The 21,694-nt window shown below is 31.2% G+C and overlaps 3 protein-coding genes across 4 annotated transcripts; all 3 read left to right on the top strand.

Annotated features, from left to right (window-relative positions):
* Window positions 1-731: 731 nt before the first annotated feature.
* LOC101205921 (amino acid transporter AVT1J) lies at window positions 732-9,793 on the top strand. Of its 2 annotated transcripts, none has more exons than XM_004147427.3 (3): window positions 732-1,015; window positions 7,835-8,445; window positions 9,052-9,768. In XM_004147427.3, the coding sequence occupies exons 1-3, from the start codon at window positions 847-849 to the stop codon at window positions 9,568-9,570; spliced, it is 1,299 nt and encodes a 432-aa protein (XP_004147475.1). In that variant the 5' UTR covers window positions 732-846; the 3' UTR covers window positions 9,571-9,768. The 2 variants fall into 2 exon arrangements, with proteins under 2 accessions (XP_004147475.1, XP_011652237.1); XM_011653935.2 differs by lacking the exon at window positions 732-1,015 and adding an exon at window positions 7,146-7,449 and having other exon boundaries at window positions 9,052-9,793.
* Window positions 9,794-12,333: 2,540 nt separating this feature from the next.
* LOC101212009 (L10-interacting MYB domain-containing protein) lies at window positions 12,334-14,636 on the top strand. The gene is made up of 4 exons (XM_031882738.1): window positions 12,334-12,385; window positions 12,628-12,716; window positions 13,428-13,783; window positions 13,874-14,636. The coding sequence occupies exons 3-4, from the start codon at window positions 13,433-13,435 to the stop codon at window positions 14,426-14,428; spliced, it is 906 nt and encodes a 301-aa protein (XP_031738598.1). The 5' UTR covers window positions 12,334-12,385; window positions 12,628-12,716; window positions 13,428-13,432; the 3' UTR covers window positions 14,429-14,636.
* Window positions 14,637-16,036: 1,400 nt separating this feature from the next.
* LOC116402471 (secologanin synthase-like) lies at window positions 16,037-18,861 on the top strand. The gene is made up of 6 exons (XM_031881739.1): window positions 16,037-16,774; window positions 17,136-17,336; window positions 17,635-17,673; window positions 17,764-17,855; window positions 18,491-18,701; window positions 18,751-18,861. Exons 1-6 carry the CDS (start codon window positions 16,226-16,228, stop codon window positions 18,859-18,861), a joined length of 1,203 nt encoding a protein of 400 aa, XP_031737599.1. The 5' UTR covers window positions 16,037-16,225.
* Window positions 18,862-21,694: the final 2,833 nt, after the last annotated feature.

Here is a 21,694-nt window from a genome sequence, read left to right as displayed (position 1 = left end):
AATTCTTAAACACAACAGTTATGTAATGTAACATCATGCATTGACAGTAGGCATACCTTCACTTGCGTAAAATTAAGATCAATGAATGTATTTTCAAAAGGTTCAATCACATTTATTAAACTTTTTCAATATTTTGACGGTATTTTTTAAACAACATTTTAATGGTTTTATACAAAATTAATTATATGAATATTTCTGAACTACTTTTAAAGAAAATTTAAGAATTTTTTTGATTTTTTTTTAAAAAATATAATAGTATTTTGGACAGAAACTACAGACTTTATATATGTGTGTGACTGATATCTTAAAAAAAATTATTATCTTAAAAAGGAAAAAAAAGCAAAAACCCTTGAACGTCAGCAACGATGACGATGTACATTAAAAGTAAGACACTCGTCTGACATCATTCATCTTTAATGCCAGGTAATAACCGACATTAAAATCTTAACTTGTAGTTCTGTTTGTGCAGAACAATTTAAGTTTTAGTAATCGACAATTTAACAATAATGTGAAAACTCACAAATTTTAACTTTTCCATTGTGGTTTCTCTTTCAAGTCTATAAATTATTACGGATCATACATATGCTTTCCAAAAGCTTTTTCGTACAATAAAAATATAATATTTTAGCATTACATATTATTAACAATGTCTTTCCATTAAACCCCAATGTTCAAGGCAGTAAATCTGGTATTGACTGTTATGGGATGAGGTTGTCCATATATAGCTCCTGCTTTTAAGCACACAAATGCCGACTAAGACAAAGCAACTATTGAATTATTACTCTATTATTAACAACCCAATCCTTTCTATTTCTCTCTCTCTCTCTTTCTCTTTCAATTGTTCGGATGGATGATGAGTTTGTCCATCGCACATTATCAGGCCACCTCCATGCGCCGCTTCTTAATGGGCACAAGCAAAACAACGACGTCGAACACCAACCAACCACCATCGTCAATGCCGGTGGCACCACCTCCTTTGTCAAAACCTGCTTCAATGGACTCAACGCTCTTTCAGGTTCTAAATTCTCTTTTTTTCCTTTTTTTTTTTTTAAATTTTATTTTGTTTGTTGTTGCCGCCGCCGCCGCTTCTCCGCCACCGCCTATGGCTTTCTTTATCTTCTAGGGTTTTCTTTATTTACCCAAAAGGGATTTTATTTTGTTTTGGTATTCTCCATAATTTCACCCAACTAAAATTTAAAGTTTTTCTCAGTATACTTGCAGTAGGGATTGAATCTCACCCAAGAGGGCTTTTAATTCACATTTAGGGACAGAAACCAAGATTACTAAACTAAAATTATTTTGACAACTATAATTTCGAATTTCTTTTGATTGTAAATGGGGGTGAAGAATTTGAATGTAGAACCTCTTGGCTCTTGGTATACATTAGTGCGGCTAAACTCCCCAGATTTACCTTCACTCTTACCCTGAGGGAAAGAAGCAAGCTTACATGAGAATACCCTTCCAGCAGAAAAGTCCAACTTAACTAGAAAATAGTCTGAGAGAATACAATACCAACAGACTAAACGAAAACCCCCTCCACAAGGATAGAACACACCATAATGATACAAATAAACACCGTCTCCAGCAACGAGAACAACCTCAACTTCTCCTTCAACAAGAAATCCAGCAACTTAATCCGGCAGAGTCAATTCGATACTGAAGACGAGTTGGGAACCACTTGGGAAACTCATTCGTCAGAGTGACAGATCGAATGACCTCTTGAAATAATTCATCCTTTTTCCGGCATTTGATTTGTGTTTTGCCTGTCAAAAGGGCTGTTAACGGCCAAAAGTGCCGATCCACACCTGGGTTCACCCGTTTGGCTTCATTGTTAATTAGCTCTAAAACTTAAGAGTTTAGAGAGAAGAATCTTATTTTACACACAAGTCCAGTAATTTGAAAACAAAATATTATATCCAACTTCAGAATTAACAAAATATTATATCCAACTTCATAATTTAACTATTGAGCTAAACTAACTTCGGAAAAAGAAAAAAAAAAACTACAAATACGACTTCTATCTTAAAACCCAATTTGAGAATTTTTTCGGGAGAAAGTTAACTTTAGATTTCAAAGTCGATCAAAGTTGAAAAAGATATTTATAATGTTACAACTTACTTTATGTTTAGAAAAAGATTAAATAGTTGTTTTAGGAAAAGTGGCTCAGTATAGCTACCAAAACTGACAGTCTCTAATATATAATTAGAGACACATCAGAGTTTTCTTTTCAGTGAATTCATAAACCACTCTTTTTTTTGGTCTATACCGTTCAAAATTAATATACTTTTTTCAAATATTAATTCTGTATAAAGACAAATATTATTCTTTTATCGTGGTTTGGACTCGATTTAAATTTTATTTCTGTCTATATTTCTAACCACATTCTTCTGCGGAAGAACCTAGAAAATGAAAGAATAATAACAATATATAGGGTTTTATTTGAATTTTTCAAAAGTTTTGAAAAACTAAAAAGAAAAAATAAAATGAAATATGAAGAATAATAATAAAAAAAACACCATTTTTTTGAGTGATTTTAAACTTAGTGGTCTGGGCACTTTTTGCTTTCTCAGATCAGCTCTGGAGTTTCTGAATATACAACAAGAAGAAGACAACAGTACAAACAAAATAGTTATTCTTTATTTTCTTTTCAAAAAATATAAAATATAGAAAGAAATCGCAACAAAAGATTAATTATACTTTTTCCTAAAAAAAAATAAACGGATACCAATCGTTTTGGTTTTTCTAATTTTTAAAAATTCAAATCAAAGAAACTTACAACCCTTTCGCTAAGGTTTCCTATTTAACAAAATATATGAATTTTTCAAGAATAATAAAATAATATAACAAACCATATATATATATAATGTGAAAATATTTACAACTTTTTTTTATAAATGATAGACTTTTGTGTTAGGGTGTAAACAAGTTAGGTTGGACACATCCTCAATCTAATCCATATTTTCAGGTTGGTTGAGTGGATAACCTGTATTTCTAACTGAACCCTCAAATTATGTGTTCGGTGTCCAATTGTGAAAAAAAGAGAAAAGAAAGTATAAGGTAGCATTTGACCTAAATTTATCTTTACTAAATTAATAATAAAATTAAAATATAAAATATATTTAGTATTAATTGTGTTGAATTGAATTGAACCGAATTTTTCAATCCAACTCGAAACCCAACCCAACTTGAAAAAACTCAAAATTTTGAACCCAACCTAACCCAATCAAATCTTTATAATATGGGTTGAGTAGTTGGAATTGTTGGATTATTTGAATTATTATTCACCTTAGTTCCTATGAATGGGCTAGAAATGTTAGAAATGTAAAGCAATAACTAGAATTGAATAAGGAAGTTTATTATAATAGAGATGGAAGTGAAAAAAATATATGAAGCAATTAAAAAAACAAAGTCATAATTTAGTATTAATTTAAGGGGGGAAAAGGGAAGAAAACAAGTGAAAGGAAATGAAGTAACCACTCTAAAAGAAACCATTAAGTTTATTTTTACTTTTCTATTAAAAAAATTATGAATGTCATGATTTTGACAAAAAATAAGCATGTGCACATAATAAACCCGATCAGCTCAAATTAATCAATATTGATGCAAATGACAACAAGAAATTTTGTTTTGTTTTGTTTTTTTCTTTTTCTTGTTTTGTAAACCCCAATAACTTTGTATTTTCCTATAAAGGAAAAAATAAAAGAAATAATTTTCTTTTGTTTGTTATTAAAAGTATGAAAGAAAGAAAAAATTGAGCAGCCAAGAATTTGACGAAGTGATGGCTGTATGGATTGTTATACAGAGCCAAACAAAGGTCTATTGAAATGTCAATAATGGAGCTTCCAACGATACCTTTTTCTTTTCTTTTCTTTTCTTCCAATTGCTTGAATTTGAGCTTACCCTTTACCTTTTTCATGATAATAATCCTAATGAATTTTCATTTGGCTTCTTCCACTTCTTTCAGTTTCTTTTGAATTCTTTTATTATTACGTATTCAATTTGCTTATGTTTACTACTTTTTTTACTTTATTATTTGGATAAGAATTCACTTTTCTTTTCTTTAATTGTTACGTATAGCTCAAATTATTAGACTGGACTGGCTGCCTTAGCTAATTAAACTTCTAAACTTCTTAATAGGGCACCATTTTGATTAGTTTTTAGTTTGGTTGGATTGTTTTGAAGAGCACCATTTTGATTAGTTTTTAGTTTGGTTGGATTGTTTTGGGTTGGTTCAAAGAAGTTTAAAGTGAGAGTAAGCACAAGACATTATTGTTGAAAATTAAATTTATTAACAATTACATAAACTTCATTTGATGATTAATTACTTTGTTTTGTTTTGTTTTGTTTTTTTGGTTGAATTTGATGTTTCTTTAAAATAGATGAAAGACTTTAAAGTAATTAGAATAGACAAACATAAAATTTTAAAATATTAAAATATTAAATTATCAATGATCCAAAAGCTTAAATCGAGTGAAAGTCAATAGTAACTCACCAAATAACATTGCAGAAACTTGAACACAGAATCTTCTTCAACCACCTGTCTTAACATCATCTTAAATCACGTACAAAAGCTTAAGTTGAAAATTAAATTATTTTTAAATTAGAAAGATAATTTTAAATATTCTAGATATAAAAGACTCTCACGAAACGTTCTAGGAACATAACACATGAGATTACATAAATAAATAATATTTTCTTTGTTCCAATTTTCAAAGTGATAGGCAAAAATACGAAGAAAAATAAAATTATGAACACCAAATTCAATAGTAACCAAGTGATCCTAAAATTTGTATACACTAATTATACTATCTCGTATCTCCCAACAACATTATTAAATTCTCTCTCTTCCCAAACATACCCTTACATTATATTTGGCTTATTTTCCTAATCTAGATCTCGCTTAATTACCACCTTAAGAGACTAGAACAACATCTAAGCTTGTTTTAATGTTGGCCCTATTGTCTAACGATGATTTCCATTAATCACGGCAATATAAGAGATAAAGTAGAGTTGAGTTAAGTTAGATTATATATATTGTATTTGGTTCATTCGAGTCGTAATTGAATGAATCAATTTGAAAAACCGTATGGGTACACGACATATTTTAACTGGCCCAATCTAACATTATGCACACATGTACGATGTCTAGTTATTGGTGGTGGTGGTGGTCCATCAGCTCTTTTCTCCTTCCTGGATGTATATAATAAATACACCATAGACATAAAATTAATCTTATATATTAGTTATTATATATATGTTTTGTAGTCTAAATACATCATACGTGACAGACTGTAGTAAAAGTTTAGGATAGAAAATATCAAAACTATAACTAGAGCGTGGGTTTACCTAGTTGACACATCTAATTAACCAGTGTTATACTTCCAAAAAGAAAAAGATAAGTTTTAAGGTAGAAAAACAAATTATATATATAATTATGCACTTTATGTTCGGTGGCTAGAAAAGTCATGATATAATTTATTTGATTAGATATAATCATCACAAATCACTAGTGATAAAAATGAAGACATGGTTTCAATTAGAAACGACAAAAATTTCCACGAGGTAAGGTCCCAGGGGTACCCATAGTCAAAACCTAAATTAAATTAAGTTGAGGAATCAAATTAATTTATATATAGAATTATAAAATTGTATCAAAGACCCTAACTTAAAAAATAGAGTTTTAAATCAATAAAATTATGAATTTAAATTTTAAATTGATATAACAAACAAAATATCTATTGGATATTTGTTTTGAAGATAAATGATTTGGTTCCAAGGGCAAAAAGGTTTTGTTTTGAATGGTTGAGCTGTCTTTTGTACGTTAACATTTGAACTTTTTTCTTTTCTTTTACACTTTTAACATTAAATTTATGTTTCTCTCATTTCTTCATCTTACCCCAATTAAATGCCTTTTGACTTTATATAATTTTAAATTTTGGAAAGAGTTTTAAGAAACTATTTTCTTTTAGTATCAAAATTTTGATGGTTAACTGTACTCAATTATATTTAATTTTGGTTGGTTTAGGTATTTCAAAATTTGATTTTATGCTTATATTTAATCAAATTGATAAAGTTTATCATCATTCATATTCAAATTATAAATCTACAAATTAAACATCTAGCAAAACTTCATTTAATTAATTCATTTGTATATTTTGGGATCAAGAGGTTTGAGGTTTAAATCCCTTCATCTCAACATCACTTGAAAACTTGTACAAAAATTTAAATTTAGAGGATAAGATAAGATGGAGAGAAATTAGTGAGAAGAGTTTTTTTTTTTTCTGGTTATATTTATTATTTTCTATTTTCACTTGGTCTCATTTTATCATATTTTCTTCAAATTCTTTTTTGAAGCAAGGACCAATAAGTTTATTTGAATATCAATCTCAACTAAATTGATACATCTATATATCACTCTAAAAAATGTAGTAATTAAAATAGTCTGGACCGATAATAGCGGTCTATAAACTATTATAATCTAGTAAAATTAGAGTTTAAAGTTATAAAATAGAAAACCATCCTTTACTTTATAATGTAAAACCATAGTATATGGGTTTAAACATTTTCAACTAATAAGGAATGTTAGTATTCCTCCTAAACATAGAAAAAAAAAAAAAAACTGAAAGAAAATATACTTACTAACCTTTTAAAAGTAGTTTATATTTTTTTATTTTTTTTTTATAATGATATATCGTGGAAACTTCAAAAGTATTTTAAAATAAAAGTATAATAATTCAAAATATTTTCTATAAACTTTCGATCTTCGATACGTGTTTAAAATCGAGTGATCGTAACGTTTTCTAAAGTCTCTTTGATACATATTTAAAATTGAGAGATTTGAAATATTTGAAAGTTAGAAAATAGTTTAAAGTGTGTTATCCAGAGTGAAAACGGAGTGATGGTAACACTTTTCAAAATTGAAAAGGATCATATCCAATTCCGCATTTCACATTAATTAAATATCACATCAAACATTTGGGCCCGTGATTTTTTCTGTTTCCATCACGTGTATTTGGTGCAAATACATTCTCACATGTTCAATGCTCATTTTAATTAACCAAGTCAGCAAACTCACATTCAACAAACCCCAAATAATTACTCGTCTTACGTATCATCCCATTATTTAAGGAAGAGAAAACTCAAACAGTTTGCTCAAACTCAAACACTTTGCTCAAACTCAAACACTTTTTGCTCATCTTACTCCTTAAAATAGTTCCTATATCCTCTTGGAATTTTGAGTTGATTCTTCGTTTTCTTGTAACACAGAAATGAAGGTGAAGATGTTCTTAGATTCATTTTTGAGAGTACCTCTATTGGTTGGAGAGAAATTTGACAGTGAAGTACTGACTTTAGAAGAAGTTGAATCAAATATTAATATTCATAATTCATCCACTTCCCAAAAAACCAATTTCCTTCAAACCACTTTCAATCTCCTCAATACTCTATCAGGTTCTACTTCCAAAACATAACTCAATCATTAACAACTGATTTATTTCCCTTATTTCCCTTTTATTTATTTGTTTTCTATTATTATTATTTTGGTTCTCGACATACAGCATTTTAAGTTTCTTTATCTTTTCCCTAATTCTTGTTTCAAAAGATATAGCTTTTTGTGTGGTTTAGACTCATCACATGTTATCCAAAACCAGAGCTTTTGGATTATACGAATTCTAAGTATCATGAAATGAAGATCCCACCAAATAGCTTTAAAAAAATGTAAATTTGTGAAATTCATCTCAAACTCACTTTAAAGATGTGTTGGTGCTTCATATTTATGTATGTTGATTTACTTTATATTCTCCCTGATAATCACATGGCTGTGTCTATTTTGCAGGAGTTGGAATTCTATCCGTTCCATACGCCCTCGCGTCAGGTGGATGGCTAAGCTTAATACTCCTATTTGTGATCGCTCTCGCGACGTTTTACACAGGTTTGCTAATCCAACGATGCATGGATGCAAAATCGGATATAAGAACCTATCCGGAGGTTGGAGAGCTTGCATTTGGAAACAATGGGAAGATAGTAGTATCAGTTTTCATGTATGTGGAGCTATACTTAGTTGCCACAGGATTTCTAATTCTTGAAGGCGATAACTTGAACAACATGTTCCCCGACGTTGGGTTCGAACTCTTTGGCTTTAGAATTGCGGGCCAAGCGTTCTTTGTTTTGGTTGTTGCCCTCATTATCTTGCCGTCGGTTTGGCTTGACAACTTGAGTCTTCTCTCTTTTGTGTCTGCAAGCGGGGTTCTTGCGTCGGCCATTATCATTGGGTCGGTATTCTGGTGTGGTGCTTTTGATGGAATTGGATTCAAACACAAAGGAACAACTCTCATTAACTGGAAAGGGATTCCAAATTCCATCAGCTTATTTGCGTTTTGTTACTGTGCTCATCCGGTTTTTCCAACATTGTACACTTCCATGAACAACAAACGACAATTCTCCAATGTAAGTTCAAACCAAATTCCCCTTCACCTCTAATTTCTTTTTATGTTCTATTTCATATATAACTAAGTTCTTTCAATCAAACTAACTGTTGCTAATTTAAAAATGATAATATTCATGTAGTTATCATTAGATCCCTCCTTGCCCTTAAAAAAAAAAAAGCTTACGTCCTATTTGATAACTTATAAATACTACCTTTACTTGTTATTAACATTACTTTTACTTGTTATTATCATACACAGCCTTTAACAACCCAATATATTAGATTAACAAATATTTGCAAGACAAACATATTACCACATGAAAAATACTTGGGCTCATTCGTGATACACCCATTGTATGTAGTCTACTCAGTTATCCAATTAAGATTCGACACATAGCAAACCTTCTTTTGTAAAGAAAAATATAATAAACTGTTTTTTGCTATGTAGATTAAAGAAGATGCACGACAATATGTGAAAAAATATTCAATACATAAAGAGATAAAAATTATTATATAGACGAAGTTTTTGTGTTTCAAACACATTAGGTAGAGGGACTAAAACGTAAATATATTTAAACCTTTTCTTCAACTTTTTGATGACGAAATTTGGTGTTTTGCTTGTGCAGGTTCTAACTTTCTGCTTCATCATTTGTACATTTTGTTATGCCTCAATGGCTGTAATGGGATATGCAATGTTTGGCTCAGACATTCAATCACAAATAACGTTAAATCTTCCAACGGGAAAAATCAGCTCCTTGATTGCCATCTACACAACATTAGTAAACCCCATTTGTAAATATGCATTAATGACTGTTCCAATTGTCAGTGCCTTTAAGAATCGGTTTACATCGAACTACAACACAAAGCCCTTGACTGTGTTAATTAGTACCACCTTGTTAGTCAGCAATGTCATTGTAGCTCTTGCAATTCCCTTCTTCGGCTCTTTGATGTCACTCGTCGGAGCATTTCTCAGTGTCACCGCTTCGATTATACTTCCATGCGTGTGTTACTTGAAGATTTCTGGCAGTTACAAGAAGCCGTTTGGATTCGAGACGATCATAATAAGTAGTATCATATTGATAGGTGTTGTTGTTGCCATTGTTGGCACATATGTAGCTCTTGCAGAAATTGTAGGACAAATGTAATTAATTTATTTGTTCATGTAGTAGTATTTTATGTATTAGATAAACATGAGGTTCCCCAGAGTAGTTGATGTATCTTTCAAGGATCGTCACTTCATATTTTTAGTGTGGAATCACAAAAATGATTTACGTTCAAAGAATTCTTTTAAATTCTTGTTACCCCGTTTTGTTAGGAATTTATACTTTAAAAGTATTGAAATATATTACATCTCTTATTTTGTACAAATTTACTTTGTTTTATTCAAAAGAGTTGATGTTAAGGGAGAGGTCGAGACGTTATTATTTATACAAATTTTAAGAGATGTAAATCCAGCTTTTTAAAGATGTAATATTCCAAAGTTCTCTATTTAAAGATTTGATATCTATGGAGAGGATGAATCATTCTTATGTATACAAATCTTAGGAGATATAAATTTAGGTTTTTGTATGTATAATATTCGAGAGTTCTATGTAAAATGGTAAAACATTTTTTTATATACAAATGATTAAGTGTAAGCTAGATTACATCTAATATTTCAGGTTTTCATTTTCTTGAAAAATAACTTTATAGTACGTACATAGTATCGTACTTTCTATTGCACACTACCAATTTTTTCTTTATTAACAATTTGTACAGTGAAAAATTACCCATTCAAACTTTTGAATTACTACTATCCATACATACATATGGTTGGTTTGTGCCTTTATTTGTTGAGTTTGACAAGTGATAGTATTTCAAAGTGAAATTTTCACCTATCACAAATAACATTATGTTTTGCTGATTGACAATTAACTTAGATCGTTTTTTTGATACCATACATGAAATTTAAACTTCTTTAAATACTACTTTCAAATTGAGACTGGCGTATGTATGTACGTATCGATTCAAACTTTCTAAATAAGATCTCTTTCAAGATGGAAATTGAGACAGACGTCTTACATAATCATTTTAAAATACAATTGAACATGTGTGATAAACTAAAAAATTGAACCGACTGTTCAAAATTGACGAATCAAAGTCGATTGAGATCGGTCTTAGTTTGGAAGAATCCAAATCGAAAAATTTTATAAAAATTTCAAAGGCTTAAATCGATCTAAACGAATAAATGAACTGACTGACGATCGATTTGCTACTCGTCTATACAGTTGAAATCGATTTGAATATTTACAAATATATTATATTGGAGAAAAGAAAAGATTAGATATATAAGATTTGAGAAAGATAAGTTAAGATTTGAGGAAGATGTAAAGTGTGTATTTGGTCTTCGTTTTTAACCAAAGAAACATTTTAAACATTTTATATATTTGTAAAGCACATTTTATATATTTACATTCAATAAAGCGTGTGATCAATGGAGTTAAAAAAGGAAAAACAGCTTTTTAAAAACCAAAATTTTAGGATTCATTGGGTAACTAATTTAATCTTTTGCTATCAAATCAATGCTTTCTTTCTTTCTTTCTTTCTTTCTTTTTTTTTTGGGGGTTAATAAATTATAAAACCGTTTTAGAATTCTAAACAACTTTCAAAAACGAGAAAAGAAAAAGTAATTGGAAAAACGCATTTTCGTTTTCAGAAAACACACACTTTTCAAAACCCTAAATCCTAATGCCTCTGGAAATCAACAAAGAAATAAGCCCTGAAGATTCATCCATCGTCCTCGCTCCTCTTCCTACTCAAGGTTTTTCAATCTTATTTTACTCTTTACTTTACTTTGTTCTTGTTTTTAGTTTTGATTGTTTCAATTCGATTGTATTCTATAGCATCAATTTCTTCATATGTAATCTCAATGCAGTTTGCTTTGTCCTGTTCCTTTTCATCTTTTTCTTCCTCGCATTATAGCTGACTAGTGGTTTGTTCTTTAACTGGAGATTTGATTCTACTGTTGGCTTAAGTAATTGGTTTGCCAATGTCAATTGCTCTGCTGCAAAACAGGGCATGATTGAACTCCATTGTTGTTGCATTGAACAATGTCATTTGGGATTTTGGGCTGTGACTCCACACTTATATCTTTTAGGAGGAGCTTCTTCCATTTGTCATTGGATCTTGATCATCTTTCGATTGTGGGTTCTGATTCATAATCGTACTCATCTCTATCATCTTTCACTTCCATAACAGATTTTTCGACACTTCTCAATACATCATCATCAAATTCGGTTTCTTCTTCCACATTTTCATGGGGTAGAGACAGTTCTTCAGCTGAAGCATTCATCAGTCTTACTCTTCTTCAAAATCTTCTTCAATTGTATTTTCCAATTCACAAGTAGACTCATTTTGTTTAGATCCAACTTCCCTACCAGATTCTTTTACAATGCTCCTTTTGTGAACAACTACTTCAGTTGGCAGAGAAAATCAATTTCCTCAGCAGAAATCTTCACAAAAGCATCATCTTGGCAAGCTTCATTTGCTTCTTCATCTTCAGAGAAGCATGTCACATCCAAATTAGCATGTGGTGCCTCTATTTCAGTATGATCACCACTCTTATCTCTAACTAGATTTTCTTCAGAAGATTTCAAGGGATCATCAAGAACCATTTCTCTGGTTTCAGACTTCATCTCATTCTTCTCTCGTTCATCAACTTCGATGTCCAAATCTTCATTTAATTTTCTTTCTGGTTCATTGGTTTTCTTTGACGCAGTTTCTAATTCTGCATCCTTCTTCACGGGTCCTGAACAGTTAGGCATATCATCGAACGAAATATGGATAGTAATTGACTCCATTCTCCCCTTTTCCCCTAAACTCAATCTCTCCATGTTCTTGTCCAACAATCTGACGGACCTCCTTGTACTGCAATCTTGCTGCTCTACAGCTTCATTGTTCTGAGTCTTGGTTTGTTTACAGGTTAAGGCCCCCACAACACTACTGGCTTTTAGGCACAGCTGACGTTTTTCTATTTGCATTATTTTCTTGATCCCGATCATTGTTCTTTTACTGATCATCAACCATCATCTGAAAATCCACTTTCTTGCAAGCTGAAGAAGCTGCCACTGTCCTTCTCCAGCCACCTGGAAAGGACAGAGTAGTCGAAGCCACAATTAGATCTCTGTTTTCTGATTCCCTTGTGTCTCTTGCTTCTGCAGCAGAACGTGTTTGAGTAGTAATTGCAGTAGTAATTGTCTCATCTTCGACTATGACATCCTTTCTTCTTGTCAAAGATATCAATGCAGTTCAGGTATTTCCAAGGAAACCTATGCTTCCATCGGGGATTTAGGTATCCTTGATCTTTTACTGTTAAAAAATTCTTTGATTCTTTCAACGGATGGAAGAGTGTCAGCCATGATGACATTAGTGATATTGGCCGGAATCTTATTCCTCTTGCAGAGTGCTTGGTGCTCTCTTCTTGACAAGGTATTGAAATCCATGGCTGTAGGAAGATAAAGTTTTGTATGGATTGAAGAAATTTTGCACTGCCACAGGAAATGAGGGGATTCCAATTGGAGTTTGGGGACTTGAACCACAGATCGTGGTCGCTAATACACTTGGATGTTAGTTGAGCTATGCTCGCTTTGGCATGTCTTATGATTTCTTAGATGTTTGCTTTCTTTGATCTTGGATGGACCATTATTATCTCTCTTAAATTTTCTGTCAGTAAACTTAGATCTCTTAGTATGGCTATCATATATCTCTTCAAGTTGGAGGTTCAAAACTTCGTACCTTGCTTTATTCGGAAAATTTTTTTGTTAGTAATTGAAACTACTAAGTTTTCTCCCTTCAAAAGTCCTCTTGGTCGTTTGCATCCTGTATGTTAAAATAATTCTAACAGTTCGCAGACAAAGATTATTTCTTATTCTCAATCAAATTTAGGTGGGCGCCTCTATAAATATGTTCCTTTATGCAACCGTTTATATAGATGAAGATACTAAAGTAAGATTGTTATTTTCAGGATTCATGAAGATCAATCATATTGAAGATGTTAATCAAATTGATGTATCAAGATTTGATGGGCCTTGGTCATTTAAAAATGAGACAATTTTTATCAATTTGATGGAAGATGAAGTTGCAAAAGGAAATCGTCCAACTACAACCTTTACCAAAACTAGTTGGACTTATATAAAGGAACAACTGTATGTAAAAACAGGATATGCTTATTCTCATGAACAATTGAAAAATAAGTATAACAGTCTTAGACATCGTTACAAAGAATTCAAAAAGTTGTTGAGTGATATTAATGGAAAAGGTTGGGATCCTGTATTGGGAACTATTACTTTAGGAGAGGCGCAGTGGACTAATCTCATTAAGGTACTGTTTCAATTACTGTTATTTAATCTTTGTCATTACTCTATGATAAAATAATTTTACCAAGAGCTATAAGTTGGTAAAATTTTGTAGGTTAACAAGAAAGCTAAGAAGTTCAAAAAGAGTGGATGTCCACATTACGGAAAATTGATGGGAATATATGGAGATACAATTGCAACAACAGAGCTTGATGCTCTTCCATCTACAAAACTTTCTTCAGATTCTGAATATGATAATAAAACAGAAAGTGATTCTCCGATGAGCAATGAAGATTGTGGAAATAGTAGAGATGAAAATCAAGGTCAAAGTAGTATGAGCAAGAAATCTAAAAGAAAAAGAGAAGTCCTAAATGATATAATGTCATCTTTCAAGGAAGCTTATGTTGAGAATTTAAAGAGGAGAAATGATATACTTGAAGGAAGACTTTTTGGTTTTCCATCAGGTGAATTTAGCGAAATTTCGTCAAAAGAAAGAGATTATGCTGATGAAGACTTAAACAAATGCATCAAAATTTTAAATAGCATGGTCGATATTGATGATAAAGCCTATACAAAAGTATTGAAACAATTGGTTGCTGACACTACTTGGAGAAAAGCATTTTTGTGTATTCCTGAATCAAGAAGGAGAGGATTTGTTAATAATCTTTAATTATTTAACTAACTAATTAGGTTAGATGATGGTTTGTACAATTTTATATAGTTTTAGAAAAAGAAAAACTTATACTTTAACTACTTGTTAAATGTTTTTGGGTTTTATAGTTTATATGTTAGAAAGACTTGGCTCATGCCTCTTTTTTTTTTCCCTTTTACGAGTTTATGATAATTTTTGGATGAAATTGAAACATGTACATTCTTGACATTTTTCTACGTGTTTTGATGAATGAATTTGTGGATATATATATATATATATATATATATATATATATATATAATTGCAAGGAGACAATTCTAAGAATATAGTTACCTAAGATTCTTGCTGGATTGTTTAGCCTCCACGGCATTAAACATATTTAGTATTTGCTTGTGAGTGATTTTAAAATTGTTTAAGGAGATGATCATTGGTATTATCACGAGAACAATAATTTTCATTGGTAATAAAAGACATTTTAAGTTAAACAAAAAACAAAGATATGAAGATTTATATTTAAAATGGACAATCTGATCATACCATTGTAAAGATATTATGAACGTCGTTCTCATTAACAACAAGAAGGAAGAAGTATCAACTTTGTTTGTTTGTGTAGTGGTTTTGATTTTTCAATATAAATTATTTTGGACGTGATGAATGATGTTACATATTTGAGACATCTTTTCATCACACTTTCATATTTTTTTTTTCTGCTTTCTTTTGATTTCATTATGAATGTGGAGACAACATGAATGGTTCCATTTTGTTTGGTCCACCTTATCTCTCACTACAAGCCTGAGGCTATACATTATTTGCCCAAATTATACTCAATCATTTAGGTGCTTATTTTCTTTTCATATTATGAAATGTTTTTCATATCGATATTTTGTCAAATATTTTGAAACAAACTAAAACAAAATATTAAAATTAAAATAAAAGTAATAAATAAACATATCACATTCACATTTCTCACATTAACTGAAAACTTTGTTACTATTAATATCATTTTATGTTTCTTTTTTCTTTTTCTTCTTTTTTTTCATACCAATGATATGTCTATATTACCATCAAACATTATGAAAAATTAGAGGAAAAACATGAGAGAATTTTGTAGGAAATATTTGAAGGAAAGTTCATTAGAATAGTTATTGATCAATTAGTGTAGTTTGCGAATTATAATAGTGTGTATATCAGTCGAGTCATAATATAGTTAAAAATATTAGACAATATTTTTATATATAACAAAATAAATCTAAGATATTTACAAAATATAACAAAATTTTAGAGATACAGAGTGCCAATCAATGTCTAACATCAATAAAATTTGAAATTTTGCTATATTTTGTAAATTTTAATACCATTTTGGTATGTACGACGATTCTCCTAAACACATTAACTATTATAATTAGGAATCTAATTAAGTTAATTATAGTGGATAACAATTATAGAGATAATAATCTAAGTATATAAACTCGCAAAATATTGTAAAACTATCACGGATAGACTTGTATCGCTGATAGACTTCGTACAATCTATCAGTCATAGACCAATATTTACAACATGGTCTATCGGTGATAGACTTATATCATTGATAGAATTTGACAAATTTTAGTGTATTTGCAAATTTTTTAAAATGTTGTTATATACTTTATTGCTAAATTTACAACTATCCTTCAAACTATTACACAATCTAATTGTTACATTTAGAAATGTCTCGTAGTAATTAGAATCCCATAAAAGTTGTGGCCCAAGCGGGCTTTCAACTTTAAATTACCACCATCATGGTGATGCGTGCTCAAATCTTGAAAAATCAACTAAATGTTGGGAAATCTAAGGGGAGGGGGGAAAGTAGAGATCGATGAAGTGGAATTGGATATGGGTGGTGGGTTCACTGTGGGTGTTGGGATTATGGGGATGGAGAGAATTCTGAATTGGGTTTGGTTTAGGCCGAAGAGGGTTGAGAAGTTGTTGAGACAACAAGGCCTCGCCGGCAACTCTTATCGCTTTCTCTTTGGGGATACAAAGGAGATTACGGCGGCCGTCCGGCAAGCAAGAACATCGCAGCCCATGAGCTTTTCCCATCATATTGCTCCACGCATAACCCCTTATGCTTATCCCACCATCACAAATACTGAAATTATTATTACTTCTATATATGCAAAGACCTGGATTCTAAAATACGTCACATTTTCGGTACTTGCTACTTCAATCTCTGTCCTTCTGATCAATCACGTCCCTTTCTCCCCTCTCGCACTTGCACCGCCTTTTTCACTTTCCTTCTTTATCAGGAGTGTGAGGAATTGCTCTACTTCTTGTGTTGGCAGAGGAGTGGGAGAAATTGGAGCCGATCTAAGGGAGAGGGATAGATAATATATAGCAACTACTAAGAAACAAATAAACAAGAACACGTTTGTTAATTATATATCATTTTATACCCAAAAAAAGAAAAAGTATTTATATGCTTAAAGTGGTTAGTTTGATGCATTCATCATAATTTATTACTATTGTTATATATGTATCTTTTTAATTTACTCAACGTAAATGGTCTATGCATTTAAAATACATTTTGTTCCACTAACAAGTACTGTCTCATATGTGTTCAACTAGAGTGTTCGTGCTTCTTTAGATGATCTAACTTTGTAATGAAAATAGAATGGCTTGATTTAACTAAAGCTAATTCATAGTATATTTGAAATGAAATTTGGTAGGTAAGGATTCTTTCACATGAATTGGAACAACTCCAAGAGTATATATAACAGAGCCAGAACAAGTGAAGATTGTTTTCTCTCAAATCAATGAATTTCATAAGACATCTTCTTTTCCCTTTAGAAGAAGAAGGAGAAGTGGGCTTGTCTCTCTTGAGGGACGACCTAAATGGGCTAAACACAGAAAGATCATCAACCCTGCATTTCATGTGGACAAGTTGAAAGTATACATTTTATTTCTTCAGTTAATTGAACTCCTCAAGTGATGTCATTTTCCTCCCACACACACACATATATATAGTAAATAAATTGATTTCCACTCCTTAGGTCAATCTGCAATTTAATGAATATGTGATCGAGAGGTTAGAGGCAAGCCGCTTTGAAAAAAAAAGTTTTAAAATTCTTTTTTGTTGTCTATAAAATTTGACTAAGAGAGTTACTAGACTTCAGTTTGAAAAGATCAAAACCATGGTTAGTAAAAAAGTTGTATGAAAACAACATATAATCTACAATGGTTTGCAGGATATGTTTCCAGCATTCTCGAAGAGGTGTAGAGAAATGGTTAACATGGGAAAACATGATTAGTGAAGAAGGAAGTTGTGAAATAGATATGTGGCCTGATTTTCAAAATTTAGCTGCTGAGTAATGAAGGAGGAAAAAATAATCTTCCTGCTCTTGAAAGAGGCAGCTTCGCTATTCACTACATACCTAACAAACAGAGTTTATTTCATCCCAGGGTTTAGGTAACACACAATTCAATTGGATGATTTATATATGTTCGGTTTAACTTAATTAAATTTGTCCTTCGAGAGGGTGTCTTTCTTTTGGTTGGGAACTGAGTGTCCATTTGGATTACATATTTACATGGGCTTTCATATCATTTTAGTTCACATGTAATATTATTATCAGAGGACTAATTGTTCTAATATAGTATTAAAGCTCATCAAATTCAAATAGATACTCAGTCCGAAAAAATTAAAATTAGAATGTCTAATTTTTTAAGTCAAAAGAGGTACACATATATCTTAAGTGGATGGTTGAGAATTACACATTGGGAAAGATCAACAGACCTCATACTCTTTGTAAAACCAATGAGTTATTTCTCTTCCTGTCGATTAATTGATGAACGAAACCTAATGTGTGTTTTACTATATATGTGTGTATGTATATATCCATAAGTCATATTACGATAACCAACTCAACGGTATCCACGTTTAAATATCTCTATTGTTTCTATTCGGTCTTTTCAAAGTTCTTAAATGTTTCACTGTCACCGAGGGAAATTAAATTGTGTAAACTAAAATATAAAGTAATAAGTAAAACTACTTTCATTGAATACATCAGTTCTTGATGAAATATTATACATATTTGTTTTTAGGTACATACCAACTAAATTAAACAAGAGGATGGGAGAGATTGATAGGAAAATACGAGATATGGTTTTAAGTATTATAACCAAAAGACAAAATGCTATGGAGAAAGTTGAAGCTTCAAAAAATGAAAATCTTTTAGGCATCCTATTAGAATCAAATGCAAGTCAAATTGAAGAACAACAAAACAAGAAAGATGTTGGAATGAGCATAGAAGAAGTAATTAATGAATGCAGGCTTTTCTATTTTGCTGGTCAATAAACCACAGCTGCATTGCTTACTTGGACAATTATTCTACTTGGTCGATACTCGGTATGGCAAGATCGAGCGAGCGCAGAAGTCTTGGAGGTTTTTGGAGGTTCTAGAACTTGGATTTTGATGCTCCAAGTCATCTAAGAATAGTAAGTAAAATCATCTTTGTTAAAATAACTTAATTTTATATGTACCATTCGATACAGGTCATTAAGTATGATACTAAATGAAGTTCTTAGGCTGTACCCTCCGGTTGGAATGTTAGCTCGAGAGATTCCCAATGAAACAAAATTGGGGAATTTGACATTACCAAGTGGAGTATCAATAGGAATACCAATAATCTTAAGCATACACCAAAATCCCAAAATATGAAGTGAATATGCAATTGAGTTCAACCCACAAAGATTGTCAAGAAGGAATTTCCAAAGCAACAAAGAATCAAGTATGTTATGTTCCTTTTGGATGGGGTCCTCGTATTTGCATCGGTCAAAACTTTGCAATGATTGAAGCCAAAATAGCATTATCAATGATTTTGCAACAAATCTCATTTACACTTTATCCAACATATACTTATGCTCCTATCACGCATATCACTGTTCAGCCACAACATACATGGAGCTCATCTCATATCCTTCGTAAACTGTAATAATAGTTTTGGTTTCGTCCTTCGTAAGATATAGTTTTTTATTTGACTAATGTCTTTAGGTACAAACATGAGAGGTTATTCTAAAACCTCTTACGCTTTCTTTGTTTCTACATTAGTTTTGATTTTGTAAATTGGTTCTTTTTTTTTTTGTAATGTTATTTAACTCGACGTGATTATTTTTAAAATGATGCGAAACATGACTAAATGGGAGAAGTATCCTTACGATATATAATATATAGTTATGCGTATATATAATAAGCTTAGCACGCATATATATGTGCAATTGATATAGACTTGACCAGATGGAACAATGCCAAAATTTACTTCACTGCTCCCAATGATATTGGATGCCCGGTGTTACTACTCCTATTCAATGGAACCTTACTTCGAATGAGGCAATGGTAAGGATGATAAGAATTATATGTGTCCATTTTGTTGAGAACTTTCAATGCAACTCATTAATATCCTTCAATTTTATAGATTTTTCTCTACTAAACCAATAATTTTTTTTATGGTAATTTTACATAATACCATACGGAAGTGAGGACTCTTCAACTCAATATTGTAAAGTAAATAGATGTTTTAATCAGGCTGCAAAGTTTTAATTTGAATAAAGTAAAATAATGTTTATTGTTGAGTTGGACTAAACTAATCTAATGAAAATGTTTGGTGATTGAATTGGACTAAGTTGAGTGGTTTTTGTTATAGTATTATATAAAATAACATTTAATTTAATTTAAACAATAATGTCAAGATGGCAGACTCAAGTTTTGGCCTTTGTGAGAGGGCTATAAAACCACTAGAATAACCCATACGGTTATATTTGAAATAAAGCCAATCTTTGAACACTATCATAACGAAGGCATCATTTATATTTTCTTTTAACTATAAAATTAAAGAAGTCCCAAATGAATATGATTTCCAAATTTATCATCCATTTATTCATATTTCATCCCCTTGATGGCAATGCCAATAAGGGTAAGGCTTGGTTGCATCACTACAAGTGGCTGGCTGTCATTGAAGCACAACTCGCAAATAGTCATATTCATTAACTCCTTCACACCTTGCATGCTATGAATATATATGAATGCCAATATACTCAGAAACAACATATTTTCTCTCTGCCTCACCATTTTTTAAAATCCTTTTGATGCGTTTATCATCCTAAGTTGCTTGTAAATGATCATCTAATTGGTCAAACCTTATTTATAACAGTTTCATGTGTGTGTCCTCTATTATTAATTGTTTTCTTTTGGTGATACTAGTGATATTTGCATTACACACAGCTTGTTTCTATTTTATTTCTTTCTCTTTTTTTGTTGCCTCAATTTAATTAGTTTAAGGAGACTCAAGGGCTACACATCACCATCCATATTGGGTTTTTAAAAATATGATCATGTTGAGATAAAGTATATGCGTGCAAAATATCCTTGTGGCATTAATTTCAAAGATATAGTGCTAAGCTTGGAGGAATTATTCATTTATTTTAAGTTTGAAAATGATAAATAGAAAGTGATCCTGAATAACAATAAACCATTATCCCCTTTAAATTAAAAGAAAAAAACAAAAGAAGCATAAACATTAAAATGCTATCACTAAACACTACTTCACCTGCGTTGTTATTATTTTATGTAGTACATGAATGTCTATAGGTAAATGTTTCAAGTTGATTTTATTAACCTTTTTTTTATAATTTAATTTATTTTGTGAGTAATAATTGAACTTTTTAATACAGCAAATCCTCGTATTGTTTAGTTGGGTTGGATTGATAAATGTTCTTAAGTTATTTAGAAAAATATACATATAGTTATAACAATGTTAATTTCCATCCAACTCTAACGAAAAAAATGGGGTCAAACGATATATCATAGAATAAGCCAAGAAATCAGAATCATATTCCAGAAAACACATGAACAATGAAACAGTGTGTGTGCAACAATGAGACGACAAGGCGGTGGGTGAAAAGTGATGAGCAACAAGCAAAGCAACGCAAACTGAGGACTGAGGACTGAGGACAGCCTCATACTTGGAGTGGGCTGACAAATATCACAGATCCAAACTTGCCCCCAAGTTTAAGCATTACAGGCCTCAAGAATATAGGATCGTAGCCCATGCATAACCTTAGAAGAAAAATGCAAATTGGGCTCGACTCCGATGAGGATGAGGTTAAATCTTTCGATTTAGGTTAAAAGTCCAAACCAACTTCTTTATCATAGGTCTTAGTTAAGAATGTGACTGAGGTCGACCTTCTCCATTTGTTGAATGGACAATATTATGGTCTATGTATGCCGTGAGAAGAGGAATGCTTTCAGTC

The sequence above is a fragment of the Cucumis sativus genome, chromosome 3 (assembly GCF_000004075.3).
Source record: "Cucumis sativus cultivar 9930 chromosome 3, Cucumber_9930_V3, whole genome shotgun sequence".
Classification (NCBI taxonomy): Eukaryota; Viridiplantae; Streptophyta; class Magnoliopsida; order Cucurbitales; family Cucurbitaceae; genus Cucumis; species Cucumis sativus.
This window is presented reverse-complemented; position numbering and strand designations above follow the sequence as displayed.